This window comes from Felis catus, chromosome B3 (genome assembly GCF_018350175.1).
Source record: "Felis catus isolate Fca126 chromosome B3, F.catus_Fca126_mat1.0, whole genome shotgun sequence".
Taxonomy (NCBI): Eukaryota; Metazoa; Chordata; class Mammalia; order Carnivora; family Felidae; genus Felis; species Felis catus.
The window spans coordinates 117,594,369-117,621,685 of NC_058373.1; the positions used below are offsets into that span (position 1 = coordinate 117,594,369).

Here is a 27,317-nt window from a genome sequence, read left to right on the forward strand (position 1 = left end):
GGGCAACAGGCGTTAGAGGATGCGAGGCAGAGAGACCAACCAGAACTCGACTGGATACATTGCAAAGGGCATCTGCATTTTGTCTTCGTGTGCTCCCCTGCATCTCTCTAGCTAGAGGGGTGCTTAGATCATCACATTTTTGCCCGGCACCTGAAGTGCCAGTTAAGTAGGCAAGTGGTTGAATCGGTACCAGAACTTCAGGGTGCAGAACAGAGGAACCCCAAAGAGACGTAGAAATCACTCTCACAATGTCACCCCGGATCCTTTAAGGAAAAACGATGTCTGTGATAATGTGATGTAAGTTCAAGTCCCTTTATATCTTTTTTTTTTTTTTTTTTTTTGGTGAGATGAGGGAGGGGCGTCATCATCAGGGCCTGGAGGGGGCACGGCCAGTGCATTTTGCTGCAGCCAGCGCGGAGTGAGAATGTGTGCTCTCTGGGGCACCCTGCGCTGAGCCCGGGGCTCCATTCAGACAGGGTGGGCCCCTGGAGACAGCTGCTTGTTCGGGGCCTGTGGAATGCACGCGGGCTCCCATCCACGAGGCCAGGGCCTCAGGGCTCTGAAGCAATCACTTGGAGTGCATTATCTGACTTCGTCGTCCTTCTCCCTTCTCTGTGCATTTTCCCAGAAGGGTGACAGGAGCCCCTTGTCCACTTTTGCCCCCTCCCCATCCCCTCTTCGCAAACCTGTGTCCTCCCTGGCTCGACACCCTCTGCCGACGGCAGGGCAAGAGTTAAAACTCAAAACCCACAGCAAAGAGCGTTCCCCGTACATTTTTTATGAGCTGTAACATCTCCTGAGAGAACGTGGTTGTTCTTCTAACCTGCAGATTGATTATCCCTGTTCCACACAGTGTCAGCTGAAGGGAGAAGCAATTAAAGAGAGCACAGGGGAGTCTCCAGGTTTGCCTGGAGAGCTCCCATCGCCAGTCATGGCCCCGGGTCCTGGGAGGCCCCGGGAAGGTTCACGAGACCCAGAGGGACTCACCACTAACCAAACACATGATTAATCGGAACAGGGGTGACTCACATATCGCCATGATAATCTGGGGCACCTCAGCCACTGCCCAGTGAACATAACTCAGCTGCGGTGGTGCTGCTGGAGGTGGCCGTTTGTAGGCCCCGAAGGATTTCTGCCCAACTGGGGAACCAAGTCAAGTTGCATCCATTGTTCCTGAGTCTCTGTTGACCAGCAGAGGGCACAGAAAGCCTTCCTTCGGCATAGAGTTTGCTTTCCTCCGGGAACGAACTAAAAGCTAGATTTTTCTAAGCCGTGAGAATCCTACTTTATGAAAAAAAAAAAAAATAGGTAAACTGAGACCTGAGGGGCTGCCCGGACGCCCTGGCAAGATGGAGAATGCGGACAGCCGCGTGGTTTTCCTGCTTCCAGCCGGCCTCGAGGAGAAAAACCCCACTCCTCGCCAGCACCATGGTCCTGGCGACAGAGGAGGCCACCTGGGGCAGCCCGGGACTGCCCCCCAAGTCCCACCCATGGCTGCCAGGCCCTGTGGCGGCCGAGCCCAGGCTGCCTCCCCACAAAGGCTGGTGTCTGCCCGCATTCCTGAGCCATCGACACGGATCACATGCCGACACACGGGCTGCCTCCCCACGCTCTGACGACTCCAGCGGAGCAGGACAGATGGTCTCCCTAATACCAGCAAGTCCTTGCGGCCTGCCTGTCAGGACAGCCCTTCTGCTGCAAGCCGTAGAGGCTTAATGCAAGATGTTGGCATCTTCCTCCCGGCTGGTGTCCTCCAGGAGGGGCGCTACCTGCGGGCTTTTGATGAGGCGGAAGCTGCACGGGCCTCCGTGGGCCTGGCATCCGCAGTAGGCATGTGGCGGGGAGCTCCGTGGCCCCGGCGAGGGGCGTGTGGCCGGGCAGCCGGGGCCCCGGGGCCTGTGGGCTCGCAGATGGCAAACGCAAACCCGAGCCTGCTCTGAATTTCAAATCGACACAGAGGTTCCTCGGAGCCGGGGATGGTAAACACGTATGGATGTCGGGATGCTGTTGTGACAGCACTTTGGCCGTCACCTGAGAAGGGTAAGGCGGGTCACCTCCAAAGCAGACAGAAGGCTGAGAGGGTCCCTGTGGGTGCAGCAGGGAACACTGCTGGCTAAGGGAATGTCATCTCCTCCTCCTCACCTTCTAGCCTGTTGTCTCTTCGCCTCCTACTTTAAAAAAAAAAAAAAAAAAATCTCGGTTTATGACAAAGGGAACCTTTTAACTGTTTGTGTAAAAGTTGGTTACATTTGACTCTGGAATCTCCATTTACGTCCACTTTAGACCTTCTCTAGACCCAGCTGAGGGATGTGCAATAATGTGGCTCCCAAATCATCCTGCCAGAGGGACCCTGAGGCCTCAGGAACCACACGAGCCTGCAGAGCTCAGAAGCTGCTGGGTCCTCAGGGCCTTCCCGGAGCTTCAGAGCTCCTCCTCAGAGCAGATTGGAACAAGGGACAGAAGGTGACAGAAGGTGACGCCCCACGTGACATTGATTGAGGGAGCAGCAAATTGCCTGGGTACCATCCATGTGTGTGAGAGACTGCAGAGTCTGGGAGGGCTGGGAATGATGCTGGCCCAGAGAAGCTGTCTCCAGCAGCAGGGGTTGGGGGTGGGGGTGGGGGTGGGGATCAGCCCAGAGGCGACTCCCTGAGGGAGCCAGGTCTCAGCCCCAGCAAATGGCTGCAAAAGATTCACCCGCTAGCACTCCTTCGAGTCCTTTGAAAAACCCACACCAGCTTCCTTCTTCAGAGCTGGGTTTCCTCAATCTCACCCGCCCATCAAACACTGCCCTGCAGACGAAGAAAACCTATGAGCACTGTCATCACCAGATGACCATTTTCATCTGTAAGTGTTCCGGCCACCTCTTTTCATTCCATGGCAGTCCTGGAGGGTGGGCTGGAGACACCTAAGGAACCTGAGCCGCAGGGCTGGGACGTAGAAGAGCCCCGCTCCCCAGTGGGGTCTCCGGGGCCCCCTGAGCAACCAAGCAGGTTTGCGGTCCCATTAAAACTCCCCCTCCGCCCCTTCGCACTCAGCTCAGAGAACGCTCACTGTTCCCTCCCCAGTAGCCAGAGGACGTGAGCTGCAGAACTGTGGCAGAAAGAAAGGTGGCCGGTGCGGAGGGCCAGGCGATGACGGATGGCAGCAGCAAGAGCCCCTGGCAACTTCTGCCCGGCCCCCCGAGGAGAAAGCCCAGCACTGAACCTGTGGCCACCGCCCTGACCCCTCCGCGGCTCCCACCCCCCCGGGACCTGAAAGCATTTCAGTTGCACCTGGTTGGGAAGTTCTTCAGACCCACATCACATATCTCGCCGCCCACTCCATACCCATTGTACAGATGAGGAAAGAGATGCCTGGAAAGGCACAATTCCAAGACAGCGGCATAGTCAAGATGAGGACAGAACTGTGTCTTCTGATCTTCTAGTCGACTGAGGTCACTAAGCCTCCTTCCCTGCCTCTCGCTCTTCAGGACCAACGAGGAAACCATGAGGGTCTTCTTTGAAGAGATTATTAGAATCCCAAATGGCAAAGCAGGGGAAGAGTTGGACTCCACCCTGCCCCTCGCACACACCTGTCCTTGGGGAAATGGGGCTGTATTACCACAGTTGGCCACTAAGTGGTGCCTTTGGGCCATGCACTTGGCTCCAAAGACAATTCTATGAAGAGAACTAGAAAAACACGCTTAACCTTTAAAAAAAAACAAAACGAAACAAAACAAAAAGGAAAAAACAAGTACGTCTTACTTTGGGTGCAATTCCATGACAGATTGAATACACTTTCCACCATGCTGTGGTTCAGCTTCTCCTGTCCCTGCCCTTTCACTGACTTGAGTACATGTGATTCCTGTGGCTGTGGGAACCACATAGCCCGGGGCCTGTCCTCAAGTCTCACTGATGGGGAAACTGGCCCATCCTGTTCACAAGGCACAAAGTGTGCTACCCAGATCTGGGTACTGCTGCAAGCCCTCCCCAGGGCTGCCTTGGGAACCATCCTCACAACCGGGAGCTGTTGTCCGAGCTTGGTCCTGTTTGCTGCGGCTCTCAGCAGAAAAGAGCTCACACCCAGCATTTCCAATAGCCGCTGCCATGCTGATGCTGAGAAATTCATGAAAGGCACGTATGGAAGCGAGCGAGAGGTTTTTCTTTCCAGTGCTCCCTGGAGACTCTTTTGCCATAGAGGTTCCCCGCGTGTGCCTCTTCAGCTATGTTTCTGATGAGCCCACCTTCAATCCAACAGCCATTTACTGAGCACCTACTATATGCTAAGCACCATGCTGGACACTGACCTCGCAAACTGGCTCTTTTTCCATCTTTAACATGAATAGCGGGAGCCTTCCAGCTCAGGTCTTCTTTATGATCCTAAGATTCTATCTGCCTCTTGGGATTTCCTTTCTTTTGATGCTGCTAACTGATCCCAAGCAGATATCATAAGGGAAGTCACCTTGTCTGTGTCAGGGCACCTATGTAGAGTGCTGGCTCTCAACCAGGGGTGATTTAACCTCCCAGGGGATGTTTGGTAATATGTGGAAACATTTTTGGCTGTCACAACGTGGGGAGGGGTTACCACTGGCATCTGGGGGGTAGAAGCCAAGGTTGCTGTTCAGCATCCTACAATGCACAGGGCAGCCCCACAACAAAGAATTATTGGGCCCAAAATGGAAATAGTGCTGAGGCCGAGAAACCTTGATGTAAAGGGAAAGAAACCTCTTTTTGGTAACCAGAAGCACAATGATTTTCTTTTTTTTTTTTTTTTTTTTTTTTTTTTTTTTTTTTTTAATTTTTTTTAACGTTTATTTATTTTTGGGACAGAGAGAGACAGAGCATGAACGGGGGAGGGGCAGAGAGAGAGGGAGACACAGAATCGGAAACAGGCTCCAGGCTCTGACCCCTCAGCCCAGAGCCTGACGTGGGGCTCGAACTCACGGACTGCAAGATCGTGACCTGGCTGAAGTCGGACGCTTAACCGACTGCGCCACCCAGGCGCCCCAGCACAATGATTTTCTAATGTGCACTTCTTTTCTGTTCTCCGCAATAACGGAGCACCCTTTGAATTTTCAGCAGTCCCCATTGTCTTTGTTACCTAGGTAGTGGCAGCAGGGAAGGCTGGGCGATACAGCAGAATGAGTTTCGTGGGATGTCAGTTCTGGGACCACATCCAGCAAAGTCCAGATGCTGAGCCCCCCGGAACTGACCTTCTTTATGCTTCCACATCAGGTTCTGGTTGGCTGTCCAAGATCTCAAGAAACAGCCCCTGCAGGATGTGGCCAAGAGGGTGGAAGAAATCTGGCAAGAGTTTCTGGCTCCAGGGGCACCAAGTGCGATCAACCTGGACTCTCACAGCTATGAGATAACCAGTCAGAATGTCAAAGACGGAGGGAGATACACATTCGAAGATGCCCAGGTTTGTGTATCTGCGTGCATGCTTTCCACTCAAAAGATGTTCATTTGTCCACCCCGCCACCCCACCCTTTAATATAGGTCCAAGGCATTGTGGGTAGCTAGAATTTCAGGTTTTATGGTGTGTAAGGCCATCAGGGGAAACCATTCCAGGTAGGTGTGTAGTGAAATTCTTCCTCGGATTGTCTTCCTAGATTAGTTACGTTACATAGAGACAGACATTTAGTTACAGGTGTTACCTTATCCGGGAGAATCTCAAAGTGTTTTTACGAAATCGTAAGTCCTATAGTAAGTCCGTGGGGGGATCTGGAAACCATAACACAGCATCAGCACAGTGGGTGTAGTCAGCTGCCAGGGCTGTGAGTCAAGCCCACATCTAACTGTGAAGCCCCCACTCATACTACCACCCTACACTGCTTCCATAGTGATTTCCAACTCTGCAGTTACTATTTAGGGAGCACCTCTGCATCCCAGGCCCTGTGCTATGTGATAAGATAGCATAAAGAAGGGCAAAAGCTCCTGTCCTCAAGGAAATTACGGGCTAGTCGGGGAGCAAGACAAGAAAACGGGGAATGTTACCAATGTGGGAAGTGCCCCAAAGGGGTGAGCTCCCGGGTCTAAGGAAGCCCATGGGAAGGACTCCTGTCCCTAGATGCCACAATTGGGCACAGGTTTTGGGGAGGCTGGCGAAAGAAACAGAAGCCACAGAAGCCACTCTAAATAGCAAGCTTTACCTTGAAGGCTGGAAGGTACTGTTTCTAAAGATAAGCATATGGTCAGTTTTCTACTTCCTGGCCCCTCACTGTGATTCCCTCTCATCCATCCTACACCTGGTGATGGGGCTTAAGGTTTCACTCTTGTCTCCTCAGCCCTCTTCACTTCTCTCACCTGTGGGGTCCCCACATAGAGAATTTGCATAGTTTGCTTTCCTACAGACATTATTGTCTAATTTAGGGAACTCAGAGGTCCTGATGCAAATAATAGCATGGGAACACAACCAGTGTCCCTTGTCGTCCAGATTTGCCTGGTCATTTGCTCAGGACTTCAGAATGGAAACACCTTCCCAAGCTCAACACTGTAACTGTCTTTCTCTTCCCCTGGCCATGAGCTCCATTAAATGCTGGTCCCAGGCAGATTTGGTTCAATGTTATTGCTTTATGAAAGTTCAAGTCCCTCACCTTCTTTGCAGCTTCAAAGCAAAATATTTAAGTCATGATAAATCTTTGTTTTTTTTGGTATGTGTCTGTGTATATGCTCTCAAGCACATATTGATGTATCCTGGTAAGGATAGTGATGGAGAAGCCCCTTGGGTGATAGGGAAGTTCCTTGGGTGATAGAGAAGCTCCTTAGGTGATAGAAAAACTCCATAGGTGATGGAGAAGTTCCTTGGGTGATGGAGAAGCTCCTTGGGTGATGGAGAAGCTCCTTGGATGATAGAGAAGAGCTCCTTGGATGATAGAGAAGCTCCTTGAGTGATGGAGAAATTCCATGGGTGATGGAGAAGTTCCATGGGTGATGGAGAAACTCCCTGGGTGATGGAGAAGCTCCTCAGGTTATAGGAAAGCTCTTTGGGTGATGGAGAAGTTCCTTAAGTGATGGAGAAGTTCCTTAGGTGATAGAGAATCTCTTCACATGAATGATCTGAAACACACAGCTCAACTCTCCATTATTCATGAAATATAAGACTAGGGATACTTGTCAGAACCATGATGCACCCCATCTACTATTATCATTCTGAGCATGACATCAGGAAGGATTTATTTTAATCTTTTATTATGGAAGCATGTAAACATGTGGAAAAGTGGAAAGAGCAGGACAACAAACCATTATGGATTCTCATCCAGCCTGAGCAATCATCAATACAGGACTGATCTTATTTTGTATCCACACCTACTTTTTCAGCTACCATTGGGTTATTTTTATCTTTTTTTTATTTTTAATTTTTTTAATGTTTATTTATTTTTGAAAGAGAGAGAGAGAGAGAGAGAGAGCCAGGGAGGGGCAGAGAGAGAGAGGGAGACAAGGATCCGAAGCAGGCTCCAGGCTCTGAGCTCTCAGCACAGAGCCCGACATGGGGCTCAAACCCATGAACTGTGAGATCATGACCTGAGCTGAAGTCGGACGCTTAACTGACTGAGCCACCCAGGCACCCCACCATTGGGTTATTTTGAAAGTAAATCTGAGACATTACATCTGAGACCTTAAAAATTAGCAACACTCTCTTTATATCATTAAATGTCAAGCAAGTGTTCAAATTTGTAGCAGTTGCATAAATGCCATTTTTTAACCTTATTTTAAAATCCAAATCCAAATCAGGCCCACACACTGCAATAGATTGGCATGTCTTTCAAGTGCCTTTTAATTTACAGCTTTCCTTTATATCCCTATTTCTCCCTCACTTCCCTCTTACATTTTATTTCATGAAGAAATTGTATTCTTTGTCCTGTAGAGATTCCCACAGTCTGGATTTTTTTTTTCAGCCCGGTGGTGCTATTTAACATGTTCTTCTACTCTATTTCCCATAAATTAGTAGTTTGATTTAGATATTTAGTTGGGTTTATATTTGATTCTTGTAGGCAAACCTACTTCATAAAGTATGTTGTCCTCTCTTGTCAGAAGACACATAGGTTCTAGTTTTCTCTCTTTTTGTGATTTTAGCAGCTGTTGATATTTTTTGCTTAGACCCATGAGTTAATTAGGGGTTACAAAATGGTGATTTTCTAATCCTATCATTTTCTGGATTTATCAGCTGAAATACAAATAATCAAATACATCTACTATTAGATTATCTAATAATACAATTTATATAGGAAAGATAGGATAAGTGATTCTTTCTCTTTTTTCTTTAGTTTTCAAAATAATGTGTGGTTTCTATCATCTTCTAATGGTGACCAGTTAGGGTTTTTGTTTTGGTTTCAGTATCTTTGTAAACTCATAGGTTTAAACATATTTGATGTGTTTTAGTCCATTTTGCTTATTATTTTTATTAACGCTTGCATTGGGCCACCTCTAGCCAGTGGCTCCTTTTAACACAGTCCTAGTAGTCTTTGATGTCATCCAAACAGCAAGGAGGCTAAGATGTTCCAGGCCTTTCCCCAGGCCTGGAATCCGCCATTTCTCCAAGGACCCCTAGTTTCTCTTATTGGGAAATGGTTTTTAGAGACCATAATCTGGGCAATTGGAGGTGCTCGTTGTTCCTGTGTTGGTCATCATTTCTAGGCCTTTTCAGTGGACAGAGCTAGGAAATTAGTGGTTGTTGTTTGTGATAAAGACACATCATAAGTTCATACTGATTCTTTCTATCCAAATTGAAAATTACAGGGGATTTTATTTAACCTCTTCTTTTTATGTTTGTGCCTCCTTTCTCTATGCTGAGAATCCTGGCTCTCAGGGATGGTAGCATTCGTCCTTCACATCATTACTCATTCACTGTATCCTCCATTACCACAGAGCAGTCTCAGAGCCCCGTGCCAAAACTACCAGCAATAACATGATCGCTGGTTCTTTAATTGCTGCGTAGTATTCCCTTGGGTGGAAGCACCATAGTCTAGCCAACCAGTCCTCTCTTTTTGACATTTATGTGGTTTCTAACTTAAGAAAGATTTGATGGGAAATATTAGGAAGTCAGCAGGTTGTGCCTTGACCAGTTTCTGAATACACAACCTTCGTTAGTACAGTGTTCTGCCATCTTTCAGGTACTTCCGCCAACATTATACCCCACTGTTGAGGCAGACTGGACACCAGGCTACTCAAAGCCTCTCTAAGTTCCTCATTAACTGTTAGGATTGGTCTCCTGGGAATTCAAATAAAACACTCTTCCTAAACAAACTTGTTTCAACCTGTTTGTTTCTTAAGTGCATTTCCACCATAAACATACAATGTGCTTCTAACTAGCAGCGTGACCTTGGGCAATACTTAAACTCCCTGAGTCTTCCTTTCCTCATCTGTAGAACAGAGGTATAGTGGTCCCTACGCATGGGGGTGGAAAGGGGACCAGGTAAAATGAAGCACATCAACAAGTAAAATGATCTGGCCCGCGGTAAGATTGGCTAAATACTTACAATTTTATTTTCCTAATGCTATTAATGTATTTGATACTGTTAGGTTTAACATGTTTGGTGAAAAACTTTCAAAAAATTGCATGTAATGTTAGCCCCATTTTAGTGTATCTTCCCCCTCAATTTGTATTAGGTGATTATGCAAATAGGGTGACTATAGCCTTTTACGCTAAACCAGGGGTTGGTTAAAACAAAAACCAAAAAACTAAACTTCTGTAAAGGGCCAGACAGGATAAATTTTAGGCTTTGTGGGTCATATGGTCTGTGTCACTACTACTCAACTCTGCGACACAAAAACAGCTATACTGTCACAACATTATAATGTAAACAGCATAAAGGAGTGGTTTGGCTATGTTCCAAACAAACCTTATTTATGGACACTGAAAGTTCAGTTTCATATAGTTTTTCATGAAATATTATTCTTTTTATTTTTTTCGACCATTTAAAAATGTAAAGACCATTCTTAGCTCACAGCACATAAAGAAATAGCAGGCCAGATGTGAGCCACACGCTGGAGTCTGAGACCCCTGTGCTACACAGTATATCATGAAAATCATTGAAACACTTCAAGAAACCCAGAAAGGTAGAAAATAGAAGGGTGGGGATGGTTAATCTTCTGTTTCTATGGGAGAGAGGTCAGATGGGATCTGTAGCACACCAAACCAACCTGCAAATATTTCCCAGTGGGGGCTGGAGGTCAGAGAGCAGACGGAGGAAAAGTCAGCCAGTCCCAAAATGCTCACACTGCGTACCCTTCCTGGCCAACACCCCAGCTACACAGGGTTGATGCAGTAGTTTCTAGGTAAGGAAAAGAGGTTCAAATCCTTAGCAGCCCATGACCGCCCAGGACTGGCACTCATATCTCCCAACTTGTTGGCCAAGTGTCTGCGGCTCAGATCCACAGCCCCTGGATTGTTAGTGCTCAGGGCTCGGGTATCATGCTGAGAGCTCAGGAAACTCTGGTCTCTAAAGAAGGGCCCAGCTGGGAAGCAGGCTCTGATCCTGCTTCTGCCACATGCTTTGTCTAGGATTGTAAATGTCTAGGTATTTAAGTCTTTTAAGCTTGCTTTCCTCATTTTGTCCAACTGCAAAGTGGGAATGATGACACCCACGCCCTCTGAAATCCTCCCTAGTTGGGATCAGGATCTCTGAGTGGCTTCCTCAGCTGGTCACAAGGGTTCTCATAAGTCCCCTACAGGGGTCAGAACGCCAATGAAATGTGAGCATGTGCCCTACTATCAGGGGTCAGTAGTCAGAATAACGTCTCAGCCAGATTCATGGACTCCTTTGAAATGGGGACTGGGGGTGGGCACAGGCTCTCCCTGAGGATTTTGTTTTTTATCTGACCACATGCATTGTTATAGCAAAGTTAATTGCCTGTGTTTGCTTCCTGTGGAAATATTTCACAAGACACCCCGTCAGCATGGGTCCCGCATTTGCAACTTGTGTTTTGCTGATCCATTTGGCTTTTTTGAAAATTTGGGCCAAGACCAAATCTTCCATAAAGGTCTGTGGGCTGTGACCATAGCCCTCAGCTGTTTGCTGTGTTGTTCCAATTTCATAGATTTAGCTTTGTGAGGGGAGAAAAAAAAAGAAAATGGGCCATGATTTTTTTTTAAAGGACTCAGTTCTTTACACTAAGGATTGACTTCTCTGTCCTCAACCATGGGCATCAGAGGACCTGCACTGTCACTCGCTTGCTATGTGGTCTCAGGCAAGGATCTTGACCTGGCGTGCCTTAGTTTTCTTACCTATAAAATGGGGATGATGTCTTCTGCATAGCCCTCTAAGGATTTGGGGGAAACCAGGTGAGCTAATGGCCCTGAAAAATTTTTAAGTAAAAAGTGCTATGTATTTATGTGCATGAACTCACAAAAGTTAATGGCTCTAGTATTCCCAAGGTCTTATCATTCCAAGCTTTCTTGGATCAAGAAAACTTCTCCCAAGATGTCCACTTTTCTAAGGAATTCTTAGGAGAAAAATGCAGAAAAAGTACGTGGGAGCCAAATGCTGGGGGCTCACGTGTCACCAGGAAGAATTCAAAAATTCTCACCCTGAAGGTAGTAGGAAAGCTTTGAAGGCTTTGAGAGAAAAAGGGTATCAGAGGATGGTGGGCAGGGAGAGCTGGAGCAAGAGAGGTCTGAATCTTGGGGCATGTAGTCTAAAGATTTGCTGGTGGTTTTGGGAGGAGAAAATGAAACCGCAAGAAGTATTGAGAACCTAAGACTTCCTCTTTGGGAGTTCACCTCTTTCCAGAGCCTCCCCACAGGCTGCAGGAGGGAGTTGGACATCAATTGGCTGGCACAGTGGCTGCCTGGCTTCAATTTAAAAAGTCTCAGATATTCCCAGGACTGTGTCACTGGGTCTCTTCAATCATGTGTCCGCCTCCCCATCCATCCATTTCTTGAACATTCTCCCATTGCAGTTGGGAGGCCTTGACCTGTGAGCTATGAAGTTCTATAGCGAGGGAAACTGCAAAGGAAGCAGGAGGCCCCAATGACTCTTTGCCATTAGGCAGAGCTTGTCTATAAGCACACCATTCTTTACAAGCAAAACAAAACAGACCTAAGAAAACACTTCATTGGGACTGGATTGGATTGGATTGGATTGGATTGGATTGGTTTGGGTTGGATTGGGTTGGGTTGGATTGGGTTGGGTTGGGTTGGATTGGGTTGGATTGGATTGGATTGGATTGGATTGGATTGGATTGGTTTGGGTTGGATTGGGTTGGGTTGGGTTGGGTTGGATTGGGTTGGGTTGGATTGGATTGGATTGGATTGGATTGGGATGGATTGGGTTGGGTTGGGTTGGATTGGGTTGGATTGGATTGGATTGGAAATCTGTCCATCAAATGGACTGATGGTTGTTGAACTGGGCAGACCCAACCATCCTTTGGCTCCAGTTCCTTCAGGTTTCTGTGTTGGCTTCAGAGCTGTCCAAGCCCTGCTGCTTTCCTGACCTACAGCAGCTGCTGAAGTGCCCCACTGAGGCCCCTCTGGGTCTTCCAGCACCTCTGGATTTGCAAGTTTTTTGACGGGAGTGGGAATTTGGTCTTCTTACCTTTCATAGGTCCCCATGGCACTAAAGTGATACTCTGCATGCAGTTCAGTTTTTTAAAAATTTCCTTGACAACTCAGTCCAAAATTAGAATACTCTCAGCTGCACCTGTGAAGACAAAGGAAGGACAATTTGTCCCGTGGCTTTCCACTTTGAAAAATCTTGCCAAACAACCTCGGGGGACACATATAGTAGGTGATCAATAAATACGGGTTAAATTAAATTTCTACAATATGCCAATTCGGCAAAACTTGGAATATCCAATAAGAGTCAGGTGTTCTAGGCTCTGGGAATGTACAGATCCATAGGAGGGCCCCTTCCCCTAAGTAAGCCTCAGTCTAACTTACTGAAACTCTACCTGGCCATCATCCATGCATGGAATGATCAAAGAGCAACCTCAAGACCAAAATGAGGACCAGTAATGAAAGAGATGAGAAACATACCAGCAAGTCTATACCTCCCTTAAGCAGACAAGAAGCCTCTAGTCAAAAGTTTCTATTATTATCTCAACGAAGATGTTTAAAAGGAACTTGATTAAGGCATGCCAGGCTTCTAACATTTTCTTTTTTTAAAAGCCAGAGCCCAACTCTTAAAAACTGAGAACAAACTGAGGGTTGATGGGGGGTGGGAGGGAGGGGAGGGGAGGTGATGGGCATTGAAGAGGGCATCTTTTGGGATGAGCACTGGGTGTTGTATGGAAACCAATTTGACAATAAATTTCATATATTAAAAAAAAAAAAAAAGCCAGAGCCCAGTGGAATACACATTTACGTTTGTCCCAGATTACTCAGAAATAGGAGCCTTTGTAGCCTGGTGAAGGCTGTTCATCTTTGCTCTAGTGGTGGAGGTGGGTGGCTTTGTGTGCCTGTATCACAAGACTGCGCCAAGTTTCCTGATATTAATCCTCAATTGGAGGGCATTTCCTGGTAGACTTCCCATGCCAGACCTATTTTAATAAAGAATGCCACAGCACTGCTGGCTCCAGGAGTTACTCATTTTATTCTGTGGGTGGTTTTATTTTAGGAAGATGAACAGCAGAGGGAGGGATACATCTTCCAAAAGAACAAATCCGTTGTTTGTGATCTGGTCCTGCTTATTACCACACAGACTAGTAGTTCCTGGAGAGAAGACACCAGAGAACTAAATGCCAAAATTTCGTTGTCGATGCTTCATAGATTTCTTGCACCAAACCCCGTGACTTTGAAGAGGAAAAGGAAAACACTTGTCTAAGTTGATACCCGTGGTATTTGGGTACGTGAAAGGCAATACACAAAGATGGCTTCAAAGCTACTCTTATGTAAAGAATAGGAATTGAACCGTTATCAAATTACTGCACATTTTGGTCAAATTGAACATGCTGATACAGATGATTTGCAGGGTAAAGACCAATGAGAATGTACTCTTACATTCTCTTATGATTTGACTGCTGCATTGCATAGAAACAAGCATCCTCTTGTTCTGCTTAGAAGGACAAAGAAACCCAAATGAGGGCTTCTCATTTAAGATCCATATGACCCTAGGATGGTCATCCAAAGCTGCCTCCGTGAGGACAAGCTACCACCTTTCATGCAAGTGGGTATCCATGTTGCCATGTCATTCTTTCTGTTGTCTCTCCTATAACTGTTTAGCAGATACTGATTTAGGACCCACATCAAGACTTTACCACTGTGCAACCCTATCTTCTGTCCCCCTGCAGGACCAGTGTTTAAACGAGTGCTAATTTTCCCTAGGCCTCCTCTAACCATGCCTAGGATCTGAAGGCTTTTGGTTTAGGATATTCAAGAGTGTCTCAAAAGGGATCTGCTCAATGACTTGCTTTGCTACACATTTGCTGCTCATGGCTGCCCAAGGGCTCAGTCAGCCCCCAGAGCTTTGTCAGAACAGGCCCTTCCTTCTGGTATAGAAGGCAAGTGGTACACAGCCTGTGAGGTAAGAAACCCGAGCCAGTTGACCTGGGTGACCCAGCTGTTACCATCACTGATGATGGAGGTAGTAAATGGTTCCCAAAGGGTGGTTCACCTACTACTAGGATGGCTCAGCTCAGGCCTCGAGAGGAGACCCCTAACATTTCTGCTGGCCACACACTGAGGGCTTCTTTTGTCCCAGCCACGCAGCACTGACGCCCTGGAAACCCCAGCTGAAGGATAATGAAAAGCAACATGGTGCCAGGGAAGAGCATGAGCTTGGGGGGGTCACACAGTTCTGGGTTCAAATCCTAGCTCTGTACTTGGGCCAGTCACTTAACCTTTTAGAGTTGCGGTCTCCTTATCTATAACGTAGGGCTATTTCAGTCTCAGCACTGATTCAAACCAAACAATAGCAACTAAATAAAATGATGTAACTGGGCTCTGCCTCACCTTTCCTCCCACCCCAGGGATTTTGCAGTCTTTGGTCTCACCCCCGTGTCATCCCTAGCAAGGGCAGTCACAACACGAAGGCCAATTATTATTATTACTTTACATGTGCACAGTTTTTGTGGTGCTCTCACTGCTATTTGGGCATTTAATCGTGTGATCGGCGGGGCCGGAGAGGGGCAGAGTCAGGACCTGAATCTTAGTCTTTGGCTTCCACCACTGAACAACAACATCACATCCTGCCTCGCGGGCTCATTTCCTCTAACAGATTGCAACGGACCCAGCAGTTCCCAAAGTCTAGATGTTGTTCCGGGAAGCCTGGGTGTGAAGGGCAGAGATGAGGCACATCTATCTGCAAAAAGAAAAATAGGGCACTTGAAAATCACAAGAAGGGCTCTTGGCATCTGTGCAATGCTCCAGCTGAGTGGTTTCCCACTCCAGGAGGATGTTCGAAGGCTGGGAAATGAGGCTGTAGCTGGTTTAGGACCCCACAGCAACGAGGATATGAGGGTGCTCTCAAGTAATTCAGCTGCTCCAGCAGGCCTGGAACCCAAGGCTCCCGGCATTTGTCCGATTACCTTCCCCAGTGCTCGTGAGGGTCACTGTGCTTTGCCTAAAATTAAAGGAGATTTCCAAATGAGGACGATCACAGCAAAACATTCTTTGAAGCCGGTGTGGTTTTGAGACAGCTTGCACCGCTCGCTCCTCCCAGCTCCCACGTGTCTTGCACCCTACTGATCCCAGTTGTCTTGCTTCTGCCTTAGCATCCCAGATGAGCAGAGCTCTCCGTCCTGGGGCTGGGCCCAGAAAGGGAAATGAGGGTGGAGTGTCCCATCAAGGTGACATCCCGGTACTATAACCGTCAACCGCTCTGGGGGTGTGATGCCCAAACCCCACAGAGAACTGTGGGTAAGATGTCCAGTATGATTTAGGGCCCTAGAGCATCGGTGGCTCAGCCTATGGAGAACCACCCTCACCCTCCCTGGAGTCGGTGATACCCTTCCCTTGTGCGGGAAGGCAGATGTGGACCCTGGTTGTTCTGCTTGTTCATGGTCCACTCAGCTATCTCTTTTTGAGGAAAGGAAGGGGAAGGAAGAAGGAGGAGGAGGGGGAGGAGGAGGAAAACTAAGGAAGAGAGGAAAGCAATGACGAAGGAGGGAAGGGAAGAAAGGAGAGAGAAAAGATGGGAAGGAGGGAGGATGGGAAGGGAAGAAAAGACAAGAAAAGGCAAAGAAGAAATGGGAAGATCAAACTTATTTTTCTCTAGCCCCTGAGGAATTCTGTCAGTGGGGGCTCCCTGGTTCTTCCAGTAGCTCCCTTGCTCTTTGCAGATTCTAGATATACGTTTCCCTTAAGACTGGTTGTCTGCAAAGCAGGGGAAACAAACCAGAACCTCCCATAAATCAGGAGAGGTCACTGCCAAGAGCTTTGTACACTTGCTGTCCCTGGCAGTGATAAACTCATTGCATTTGGGAACTGGCCAAAGACCCTGAGTCCTATCTTAATTCTCGTTCCCAGAAAAACCTCAGCTCTCCGTTCACCCACCCCCTGTTTACTGTCTTTGTGCTTCTTCAACAAAGCTGGCAAGGAGGAAGGAACAGAGCTCCACAAACTGGGCACATCAAAGGCACCATTTCTTGGCTTGGGGGAGCAGAGGAGTGTGGGGGAGAGTCATGGATCTCTGGACTGCGGGAAATAGAGGCCCAGGCCTGAAGCCTCCAGGGGCCCTGCCGGGGACACGGGAGATCTGCACACATCATCAGATGGTCTCCCTCAGACCTGTGCCTTGCATCTGCCGTTGTTACTTTGGTGGTTGTTCCCTCACAGGGTAATTTGAGACTGTCCTACTGATGGCCAAGGGCTAGCGATGGCGTTGACAGATTAAGACCGCCTTATTGAACCCACCCCCAACAGGTCATGTCCTCACTCTCGACCTCTCCCCATACCATCCCCACCTTGGCTCTGGCTCTGCAGTTGGCATGTGACATGGAGAAGATGAGAGCAGTGTCCACACTGCTCCTCTGACCCACATGGAGCCCCTGGAAGAGTAGACCATCCCGGTGGGCCACTCCATCCTGCTTGCCCCTTCTTGCTCTGGTTGACCATCTATGCGGCGGAAAGACCAGACTCACCAACCCTCCATCCCCACGGAACTGGGAGATACTTTTCTCTCTCTGTCCACTCGCATCTTCCTACCTTGATGAGGAACTGTGGTTGTTTAGATGATGCTTCCCTCTCTCTGGCAGGGTAGGCCACCCATCCCATACGCAACATTCACAGCACCCTGTGCGTATGCTTCTTCTTTGTAGCTTGTAGCTCAAATACACCCCCAGATCTACAAAGGTGACTTATGGGAGTGGGCCCCACCGCAAGAAGCCAAGCAAAATTCACTAGTGGCTGGACCTGAGACTGCTTTGGGGGGAGTAGTCTATCCCCTTCGCGCATCAATCTTACCTAATAGAATCAAAGCTTCACGACAGCAGGGGCCTCATCAGGCTGTAACCTCAGTGCCTGACAGAGTGCCTACACCTAATAGGTTCTCGTTAAACACTTGCTGAATATTTCTGTGACTAAATGTTGGGGAATCCGCTTTATCCTGCTCTTTTTTTAATTGACAGGTTCCTTCTTTTAACGGACCAGGCTTTTCCATCCCACAGTGAGGTTGGTGGAATTAGCTGGATCGGGGGAGAACTGTGTTGCCAAAGCCAGAAGGGCCAGGCTAGGAGAGATTTCCTTACCTCTCTTGGGGCAGTGGAGGAGGGTGGAGGGTGGGGACTGTTTTGTGAGATATACCTGGGATTTATATTCCTCTGAGAAGTCAGAATAAGAAGCAGGGACCTGTTACCTTGGAGAGGGGTTTGGAGAGGGCCCAGGCATGAGTGACAGGTCTCTCCTGATGACAGAGCCACCTGGCTCTGTCAGCCGGACAGAAGCGATGCCTGAGACGAGAAGGAGACAGTGAGTCATTTTTACTCTGGATTCACATTTGTACCTAAGATTTAAACGTTAGAACAACTTAAAGAGACTACGTATGAAAACAAAGACCAAAGCAGTGCTTTGGCCTTAGCTCTGAGGCCATTAGAGATGACCCAAGATGTTCACACATGGGATTCCTTTGAACTGAGTGTGAGCCCTGCTCCCCTTCCATGCAGAGGGCACAAACTGATGTGACCATAAACCACAATACATATGGAGCCTGCAAACTTGCTGGGTGTTAAACTCAGACAAGCACTTCAGTGACCCTGGAAACAATGTAGATTCCACTAACACGGAACCCATATAATAAGAGATAAACACATATTGTTCCCACCCTCAAGGAATTTAAACTAGAGCGGGCCGGATTTTTGTCTGAAATTTGCAGGCAATGAAGCATGTTCTCACTAAGTGTATTAAACGCAACACGTCTGGGTTATCAAAGTCGGTTCAAATCCAAGCCAATGTTGAGTTTTGCTTGGCTCCTTGCAGGGGGCCGTCCCATCAGCTGGGTTGCACCCTGCTGTTGTAAACGTGGGGGCATTCCAGGAGGAATGAAGCAGGTGCCTGAACTGAAGATGAGATGGAAAAGGAAAAGGATGTGGCCAAGGAATTTGTTGCTTTCTACTTTCACTTTCTTTTGAAGTGGGAAGGGAGAGGCTCCCAGCAAACCCTTGCCGTTGTCAAAGGTTCCTCTGGGGTGCAATAGAAGCCTAGCCAGGTATCTCTACAATGTGCTCCCCCCACCTCAGCTAAGGGGAGACCTCTCTTCCTCTACCCTCCCCTGGAGGGCAAGTTCCCAAGGAAGAGGTCCTTAATGACCAATCCAGCCTCTCAACTGAGCACTGTCTCCTCACTGACCAGCTTTCCATTCCCTCAAGTGCTGGGGTCCTTGTCCATCTTCACGGGATGAACAGTGAGTGAACATAAGGGAAGATGCGTCCTCTGCCAAGCCAGCCTCTGCCGGCAATCCCACCATCCCTAGTTAAAGCCCACTGTCCCTCTTAATAGGTCCTCTCTTGCGACAGCCAGGCTCTCCTGCTGAGGTACTCTCCATCACAACTGATAAGTAACGCTTTTTCAATCAACAAACTCCCTCTTTTAAGGAACCAGGTTTTTCCTGCCCTTGTTGAGGACAGATCTGTTAGGAAGGGCCCACAAACTATAGGGATTAGCTGGAAGTCAAGGGTGAAATTCATCACCAAGACCAGAATGCAAATGCCTCCAGGAGCCCAGGAGAATAGTACGCCACAGCATCTGCCCCTCCTGGATAGAAGCCTTAGGCCTGCTGCACTTGCTCACGTGTTCCACAAATGGTTGCCAAGGGCACCCTTTCAGGATGGGATGGTGACCCTAACACGTACAACTGACCTAATTGCATCATTGCCTATGTTTTTTTTTTAATTAAGCCTTTTCTTCATTTTCTTAATGTTTATTTATTTTTGAGAGATAGATAGAGTGTGAGTGGGAGAGGGACAGAGAGGGAGGGAGACACAGAATCTGAAGCAGGCTCCAGGCCCTAAGCTGTCAGCCCAGAACCCGATGTGGGGCTCCAACCCACGAACTGTGAGATCCTGACCTGAGCCGAAGTCGGACGCTTAACCGACTGAGCCACCGAGGGGCCCTTTTAATTAAGCATTTTATTTTGAGATACTGCTAGATTCACATGCAGTCATAAGATGTAATACAGAGATGTACCATTTATCCAGTTTCCCGTAATGGTAACATCTGCAAAACTATAGTATGATTTCATAACCATGATATTGACATCGCTACATCCACTGAGTATCAGATTTCCGAATTTTACTTGTACTCATGTGCATCTGCGTGTGTGTGTGTGTGTGTGTGTGTGTGTTTAGTTCTGTACAGCTCCATCACGTGTGTAGGACAGAGAGGCATTTCATCACTGCAAGAATCTTTCATTTTGTCTTTTTTTATGTTTTTTTAATTTAATTTTTATTTTTTTTATCATTTATTGTCAAATCGGTTTCCATACAACACTAATCTCCCCTCCCATCCCCCTCCCGTCCTTAACCCCTGGCAATCACTCATCTGTTGTCTGTTTCTATAATTTGTCATTTCAAGAACGTTATATAAATGGAATTGTACAGTATGTAACCTTCTGGGGATTGACCCTTTTGCTCATCATAATTCCCTTGAGATTCGTCCAAGTGGCTGGGTGTATCAGTACTCGGTCCTTCTCAGTGCTGTGCCTGTGGTTTTAATCATTAAGCAATATTGCATCTCAACATGGCACCAAGGCCCAATTACAAAGACTTTGGGACATGACCCTTGAGGATGTTTCGCGCTAAGAGAGAAAATACATTTTGTTTGGTGTTTCTGGGTGGGGCAAAACAAAACAAACATTGCAAGTGTTTCTAGATGCAAGGAAGCATGCCTGTGTGTTTCTTTCCTAAACCAGTGGCCAGTTGGGTTGTGATTCCCCTTAGCCAGTTGGGTTGTGGCTGATAGTTCTTTCTCGCGTCTTCCCACTTCTTCCCCTCCCAGGAACACATCTACAAGTTGATGAAGAGTGACAGCTATGCCCGCTTCCTCCGGTCAAATGCCTACCAGGACTTGCTGCTGGCCAAGAAGAAGGTATCATTGGGAAGGGCAGGCCCGCCTTTCTTAGCACTGTTGACCCTTGCCTGCTGCTTGCTGCTGGCGTGAAATGAGATGATCATCCCTTGGGTTTTATTTATTTTCTCTTTTCTTCTTTCCCTTCTCTATCTGCTCCCTCTCTAAGGGAAGACAGAACTGTCACCACCCCAGCACCGCCCCCCCCCCCCCCCCGCCGCCAGCCGCCGCCAAGGTCCACAGTGTGGCTTCCTGCCTCCATGTTCCCATTACCTTGGTCTGCAAGTGTTCTGCCCACAGCAGGGAGCGTAACCAAATACTGAGTCCACAGTAGCACAAGGATTCAGGGCTAGCAGTGACCCCAACGAGTCCCTTAGGAAACCAGAAAGAGACCCTCACTACAAAATCCAACCCCCTCACCACAGATTTTATCTCCCTGACCAACTCAGGGATGAAGATGAGGCAAGGATCGGGGCAGAACATCTGGGTAGAAAATCTTACACGTGCCGAGCCCCTCCTCCAGTTCCCAGTCTGGTCCTGGAAGTCATTCCTGGGATCATTCCCTCCCTGATACCCCTTTCCCCTCCCTCCCCGACCCCACAGCGTTTGCCTTTTCTTTTAGCCATAAAGTAGGTGCACCCCAGCTTCTTATTCCTCCTCCCCTTGGAATCAAGTCATGTTCCCTGCAGACCTTGACGTCTGGAGTTGGGGGCGGGGGTGCCCGGGGACCCTCGGCACGTCCGTGGCGAGGGGCGACTGAAGCAGGAGGAACTCAGCTGGATTTGGGGAAGGAGGGAAGGGAGAGCAGGGAGGGGCATGGGGTCTGGGAAAGGGGAGGCAGGAGAGATGATGGATCAGGATTCCAGTATCCCTGCGAACCCTCTGCACTTTGCCACCTGTGCTCTGAGACCCACGTGTGGTTAAGTGTGGCTCTTCTTGCACTCAAATCCACACCTTCGTGCCACGCTAGCTATGTGCACCCCTCTTCTCCCCTCCCAGCAAGCCAGCCCCAGTCCCTAAGCATGTGGTTGTCCACCGCCACACTGTCTGTCAGGCCGCGTCCCCCCAGCCACGCGGCCCTTCTTTCTGTGTACTGTCGACCTCATGTGCCAGGATCCTGTCTGCGTATCTGGTCAGTACCATTTAACTCCAGAGTCTAGAAGAGCATTTATATCCTGCTATCCTGCTGTTAGATAGCCCTGAGAAAATCCCTGATAGTCTGAGAAGGGAAAAAGGACTTCTGGAAAGCCCAGGTTGTCAGAAACCCAGCTTTATTGGTTGCCTGCACCCTGTCCATCAAATGTCACTACTGTGATGGAAAATGGAAAGCCTGGCCTCTTGCCAGCTCCCTTACAGGAGGATGTAGGTAGAGGGGGCTCTTATGGGGGGGAACATCAGATGCCCATTTTTTTCAAGAAAGGTTAGGGACACTTCTGGTGTCTCCAGCCCAGATCTCATGGGAGATGGTCGAAGCAAACGTTCCCCTTTCTCGTGGCTCCAGACCCTGAACTGATCACAGTCTGGAGAAATTCTGAGGCTCTAGCAGTCCAGCCCCTCCGAGCCCGTCTACATACCCAGGAGAAGCCAGGAGCCACTCAGTCTCCTTGTGGCTTTGAACTCAAGGGGAGAGCACACCCGGGCTCAGGGAGTGGAGCTGATACTCCTGTGCCTGCAAGTCCTCCCGATCCCGGAGGAGGTCACTGAGTGAGGGAGGAACCCACGGCTTTCTGTGAAACATTACGCATGAAACTCACTAGAATTACCCTCCCAGCCCCCAGATTATAGGACGTTCTTCAGCAGAAAAGCTCTTACCGATGCCAACACCCTCTCAATATCCAGGGGTCAGTTGTTGCCAAAAATAGTGACAAAACCTACTTTTTTTTCCCATTTCTCCCTGAGAGTCTCCAGGTGTGGACTGGATTTGTAACTCAGCATTTTCAGGTAGGCCTAGAGTGCCTTGATTTCAGAGATGGGCTTTCCATGTGACATAAAGGTCCAGATCATGAAGGTACGTGAGAGTCACAAGCTCCAGCTACGAGAGGGGATGAGGACGGGCCTCGCTTTTTCTGCTTTTCCATCTCGTGATGGAGTCTGGAGCCACAGCCTGAGCCTTCATCCCTAGTTCACCCTCTGTCCTAATGATGTCAAAGATAAGGTTAGTCACTCTGGCAAACCAGGTTCTCAAGGGGCAGGTGAGCTGGGTTTTGAGGGCTCCTCCGGGACAATTAAGCACCCACGATGATTTTCCAGGGTAGCTCAGAGGGCTCATGCAAGGCAGGAACCCAAGTGAGTCAGGCTGACGGCGACCCTCCGTAAACACCAGCCCAGTAGGCAGAGGACAGGAGTGGTAGGCACACCGTGCTAGCTGCAGGGCTCAGGAGCAGCCTGACCCAAGCCAAGTGTGTGCCACCTCGGGCCGCCGACCGACAGAAGCTGAGTCCTGCTGTCCCCAGAGCCGAGACTTGGTATGGTACCCTTCGGCTCCTTGTGTAAGGAGAAAGACCAGCCTGGCTCTACCGTGGGGTCTGTGTGTGTGTGTGTGTGTGTGTGTTGTGTTTTCCTTCTGCAACATCCTGTCTTCCAGCAGCCAGCTGAGGGGACGGGGGTATGACTGCCAAAGAAGCCCTCTGACCTTGTCCACACAGACAGGCGGCTGCCCTTTGCCTGCCCCTCTGCTTTCGGCACACTGGAGACCCACAGACACCCAGCTGCTTGTGCAGCTCTCCAGTTTCCATTATTTGCTGTGTGTGTGTGTGTGTGTGTGTCCATGTGAGTGATTGTACTCTCCAGATTTCCCAGCCTTGGGCTCAGGACCCTGGAACAGGGCTCTGGGATAAACTAGCAAAGATTCGGGATGTAATTCTCTCCCAAAATCTCTCAGAAAAGCTAGAAACTTAGGGAGAGGGTCAGGTGCCCACCAAAGCCTCCTCTCCTTCTGTGGTAGTGAGTGACTAGGCTTGGGGGAGCATTCACGGGCTTTCTGGTCCATGTCACGGGCTCCTTAGCTAAGAGTTCTCCACAGCGGTCCTTGAGCCTCCCGTAGCCTGTCCTGTGTAAAACTTAGAAGGGGTCACCTGCCTGCGTACCGAGAGAGCATTTTCTGTCCAAAACACTCCTTCTGAGGCCCAAGGCCCTTTGCCGAATAAAAGGGCATGCGTAGACACTCCTTGCTCTAAGAACACAGAATGAAAGTCAACAGGGGGCCACTAGGCAGTCACCAAAGTTAGCAAACCCTCTGGCTGCATCTGGGTGGGAAAATCCCAGAATCCCAACCCAGACTGTGGATGCAATTGACGACCTCACCTTGCCCATGGCCACTTCCTGATGTCTCATCAGCATCCCCGACAGACCACCCGGCCCTCAGAGCTAGTCTGTTCCGGGTCCCCACTTGGGGCCCTAGATGTCTGCCTGCAGGTTGAAGGACACACACCAGGGGCTCCTGCCCACGAGCACAGCCAGTGGAGCAGGCCGCTCCAAACTGCTGACCGTGGCCCCGTGCAAAGGCACAGGGGCTCCCACTCCGAGCCCTGCAGCGCGACAGATGGCCCCTAGAGGAGCAAACACCCCTCTCTCCTAACTGCTCCAAGAGGCAGCACCATTTCCGGCAGGCTTGTTTTCTGTCTCTCCCACTGACTCACCTACAGCGCTGGCCGCTTCTCTTTTCCCATTTTTTTCGCCCTGTTTGGCTGTTGTTTTTGCTCATTAGCTGCCGCCGCTGCTGCTGTTTGGAAACCACGTGTAAGCTGAAGATTTTTTTTTTTCTGTATTTTTCTCCCTACCTTTTTTTTTTTTTTTTTTTTTTTTTTTTTTCCCCTAAAGCCAGAAAGTGAGCAAGGTCGTAGAACCTCCTTAGAAAAGTTCACTCGCAGTGTGGTAAGTTCAACTGGTTTTCTTCCCTCAACGTTTCTTCCGGGTTTTGTTTTTTTTTTTGTTTTTTTTTTGTTTCTTCGGTTGTTGTCGTCGTCGTCGTAGTCGTTTCCCTTGAGGCGGGAGGGAGTCTAGCGCTTTCCCCACTCAATACACCCCTTTTCTTTTGCGAGCGTCTGCAGCTTCTCTTCTGGGGATGGGTTTGCAAGAGACCAAGCGGCTCCCTCTGCAGAAGGTGCACACACAACCGCCCTGCCTCGGGCCTTGCATTCGATATTCGGCTCAGGGCTTCGGGGAGGAGGGACCGTGCTGCCCTTGGGGCCGCTCGGCCTGTGCATCTTCTGCAGCGGCCCAGGGAGAAGGCCATCGAACTGTACCACGAACTAAATTGGCTCAGAGCCGTAGCTCACCTGAAAAAAAAAAAAAAAAAAAAAATTCCAAATTTCCCTCTGTGAATGAACTCTGGCAATCGCGCAGGCGCAGGTCGCGAGCTGATGTTGCTGTGTGGCGGCTTTTGCGTGTGCAGAAGGTGGCCGTGCTGCATGGGTTCTGGCGATGCAGTCTAGCTGGCGTGTGTGTTAGTGGCCTCTGCATGAGTTCCGACAGCCCTTACGGCCCCTGTCAGCCTCATCCGCGTAGCGTAACAGGGAGAGGAGGGGGTAGCCACCGAGGGGTGGAGGAAGAAACAAGTCCCTGCCTGGGCTCCCAGGGGCAAGGCCTTGTCCTGATTCTGATAGAGGGAGTACAGGTGGGCTACAGGTTCACTCTTCTTGTGGGGAAGTGGCCTGTTTCCCATGCACATCGAGAGTCGAGGGTTGTAGAGTGCAAGAGTGGCATATAGGAAACCCCACGGTAACAGGCGAGAGTGCTGAACGAGTAGGTCTTCCCCATGGTGCATCGTAGAGGTTCTGTACTGTGGTCTGTAGAACAGCACAGACCCATCTCTCCTTTCCATGCCATTCTCTCCAAGATTCGAGCGTAGAGCTTACTGTACAGGAAGGACTCGTTCTCACGCATTCACTTGCTCATCACAATGAGCTGCTGAGTTCCTGGGGCCCAGCCTGCGCTGTTAACATCAAGCCAGTGGGAACCAAAATGGCAGCCAGGGAACAGGAAGGCCATGCGTGGAACTGGCCACACTTTCCTTCCCAAAGGACAGAAACCCACTGATGCTGATTTGCCCTTTCCCCCACTCCCCTTTCTCTGTTGAGGAGGAGAGTCCTTGTAAACCTAACTATTGTGTGATTAGTATCTTTATTTCATCTTTTTAACATAAATTGTAAGAATTCTGGGCTGAAAGCAACCGAGTCAACTACCTGTCACAGCCAGATGCATTTTAACGGAATTTAAACATTATTTTGAATTTGCTAGATGTGATCATCACAATAAGTGTAGTAGGTGGCAATTAAAATATGGGTGCTCATCCCTTCTTTGGTCTTCTCTATGGGCTTTCCTCATGAGAAATCAGAACTTGCAGAATGCAAGGCCGACTGGTCCCCCGTGTGTCTTTGCCACGGCTATGTGGCTTCACACACTAACAAGCTGCCACAGGCTGCCAGAGACAAAGCCTTCTGGAGCTTCTCCACCCCTGAGGCCCTGCGGAGAGTGGTGGGAACCTGTCCCTCCCTATTCCTTTTGAGGACTGCATGCTGTGTGTAGACGATGTTTAAGAACTTTGTTGAAGAACCCAGAGTATACCGTGAGGCAAGCTGGACCACTAGATGCAAACGCAGGGCAACAGAACTCTCAGAGCCCCCTGGAAGCCCTTCAGGTTGACCTTGTAGGCCGAGAGTGGGAGAGAGGAAGGCTGGTACCCAGACAAGATGCTCAAACATCTCCAGGCTGCTTTTTATGAGAAGTGGGTATCAGGAAAGGCCTGAATGATCTCAGTGAAACTCTGTGAAGAGCTTTGAATGATGCCTCTTCAACCCAGAAGTAGTGTTGGGTCAGTGGTCCTCCAAAGTCTGTTAACAAAGCATGTGGAATGAGAAAGCACCAGACATCTCCCCAGCGTCTCAAGTGTGCAGGGATGTTTTCAAGGCTGGCTGAAGGAGAAAAAAAATCTTCCAAGCTCCTGAGATTTTTCGCATCTATATAATAGAAGGGCCAAACTTCAAACAAAAAGTTTCTAGATTCCCTTTCATGAAGACTCTAATGGGTGGTGCATTCCAATCTCTTGGTTCCAGTGGCGGAAATGGATTTGCATGGATGCATCCGTGTTCCCAGTACTCCTGCGACAACACCACACACCCACAAGATATGGCTGTGTTGGAGGAAATGGCCTATGGCTGTAGAATAGTGGCAACCCTCAGAGTACGTGAGGCTGGAACCCAAGAACTTGGTCTGAACAGCCCAGTGTTCCAATCAAATGGAATTAACCAACCAACCAATATGCCTTGCAATCTGATAGCCATTTTTCTGGATATAATATACATAAAATGCTAGATTTCTCTAAAAGAAGGTCTATATGAATATGTCATCTGCTGTATACTGCAAACTATAAAACCCGTTGCAAGATAGTTCAATAGCATTCTCACGGTGCTGGGAAATATGTATAAAAAGGCCCTCCGTGTCATGGGATTAATATGAAACATGAGGGAGTGAAGGTAGGCAGTTCATGGACCAAGGATATGAGGCCAGCTGCCATTTAGGACTAATTGGTGGCAAGAAACGTTAATCCAGGTGGTTGGATAGTTCAGTCAGATAGTCTCCCATGGTCAATTTCCTTTCTTTTCTTGGTAAAAGAAGCTTTGGAGAAAGAAGATTGTTCCTTCCAAGTCTTAAGATGTATTATGACGTGGAGGGATTATCTGTTAAAGGCCAGACACGGCCCCTTTTACAGGAGATCCTGGGGAGTAGTTTAATGTGGTTCATGGAAGCTGCTGGGGCCATACTAGTTTGGGTGCAGATACCTTGCAATCCCCAATAGAGGCAGTGCTGTGGGAGCTTCTCCTTCCAATGGAAATTCACTCGGAGTCACCCAGAACTTGAATATACAAAGCCAATGTCTGGGGATATGCTGTGCCGAGCAT

The 27,317-nt window shown here is 48.7% G+C and overlaps 1 protein-coding gene across 16 annotated transcripts in view; it reads left to right on the forward strand.

Moving 5' to 3' along the window:
• Positions 1-27,317, forward strand: part of RGS6 (regulator of G protein signaling 6) — a 606,431-nt gene that overhangs the window by 547,486 nt on the left and 31,628 nt on the right. For 13 of the 16 annotated variants that reach the window (XM_045060157.1, XM_019833233.2, XM_045060161.1 and 10 more), the window contains 3 exons: positions 5,217-5,403; positions 20,350-20,439; positions 24,238-24,291. In XM_045060157.1, the coding sequence (XP_044916092.1) occupies positions 5,217-5,403; positions 20,350-20,439; positions 24,238-24,291 (331 nt within the window). The remainder of the gene's footprint in view (positions 1-5,216; positions 5,404-20,349; positions 20,440-24,237; positions 24,292-27,317) is intronic. The other 3 variants (XM_045060166.1, XM_045060165.1, XM_045060164.1) reach the window with 2 other exon arrangements.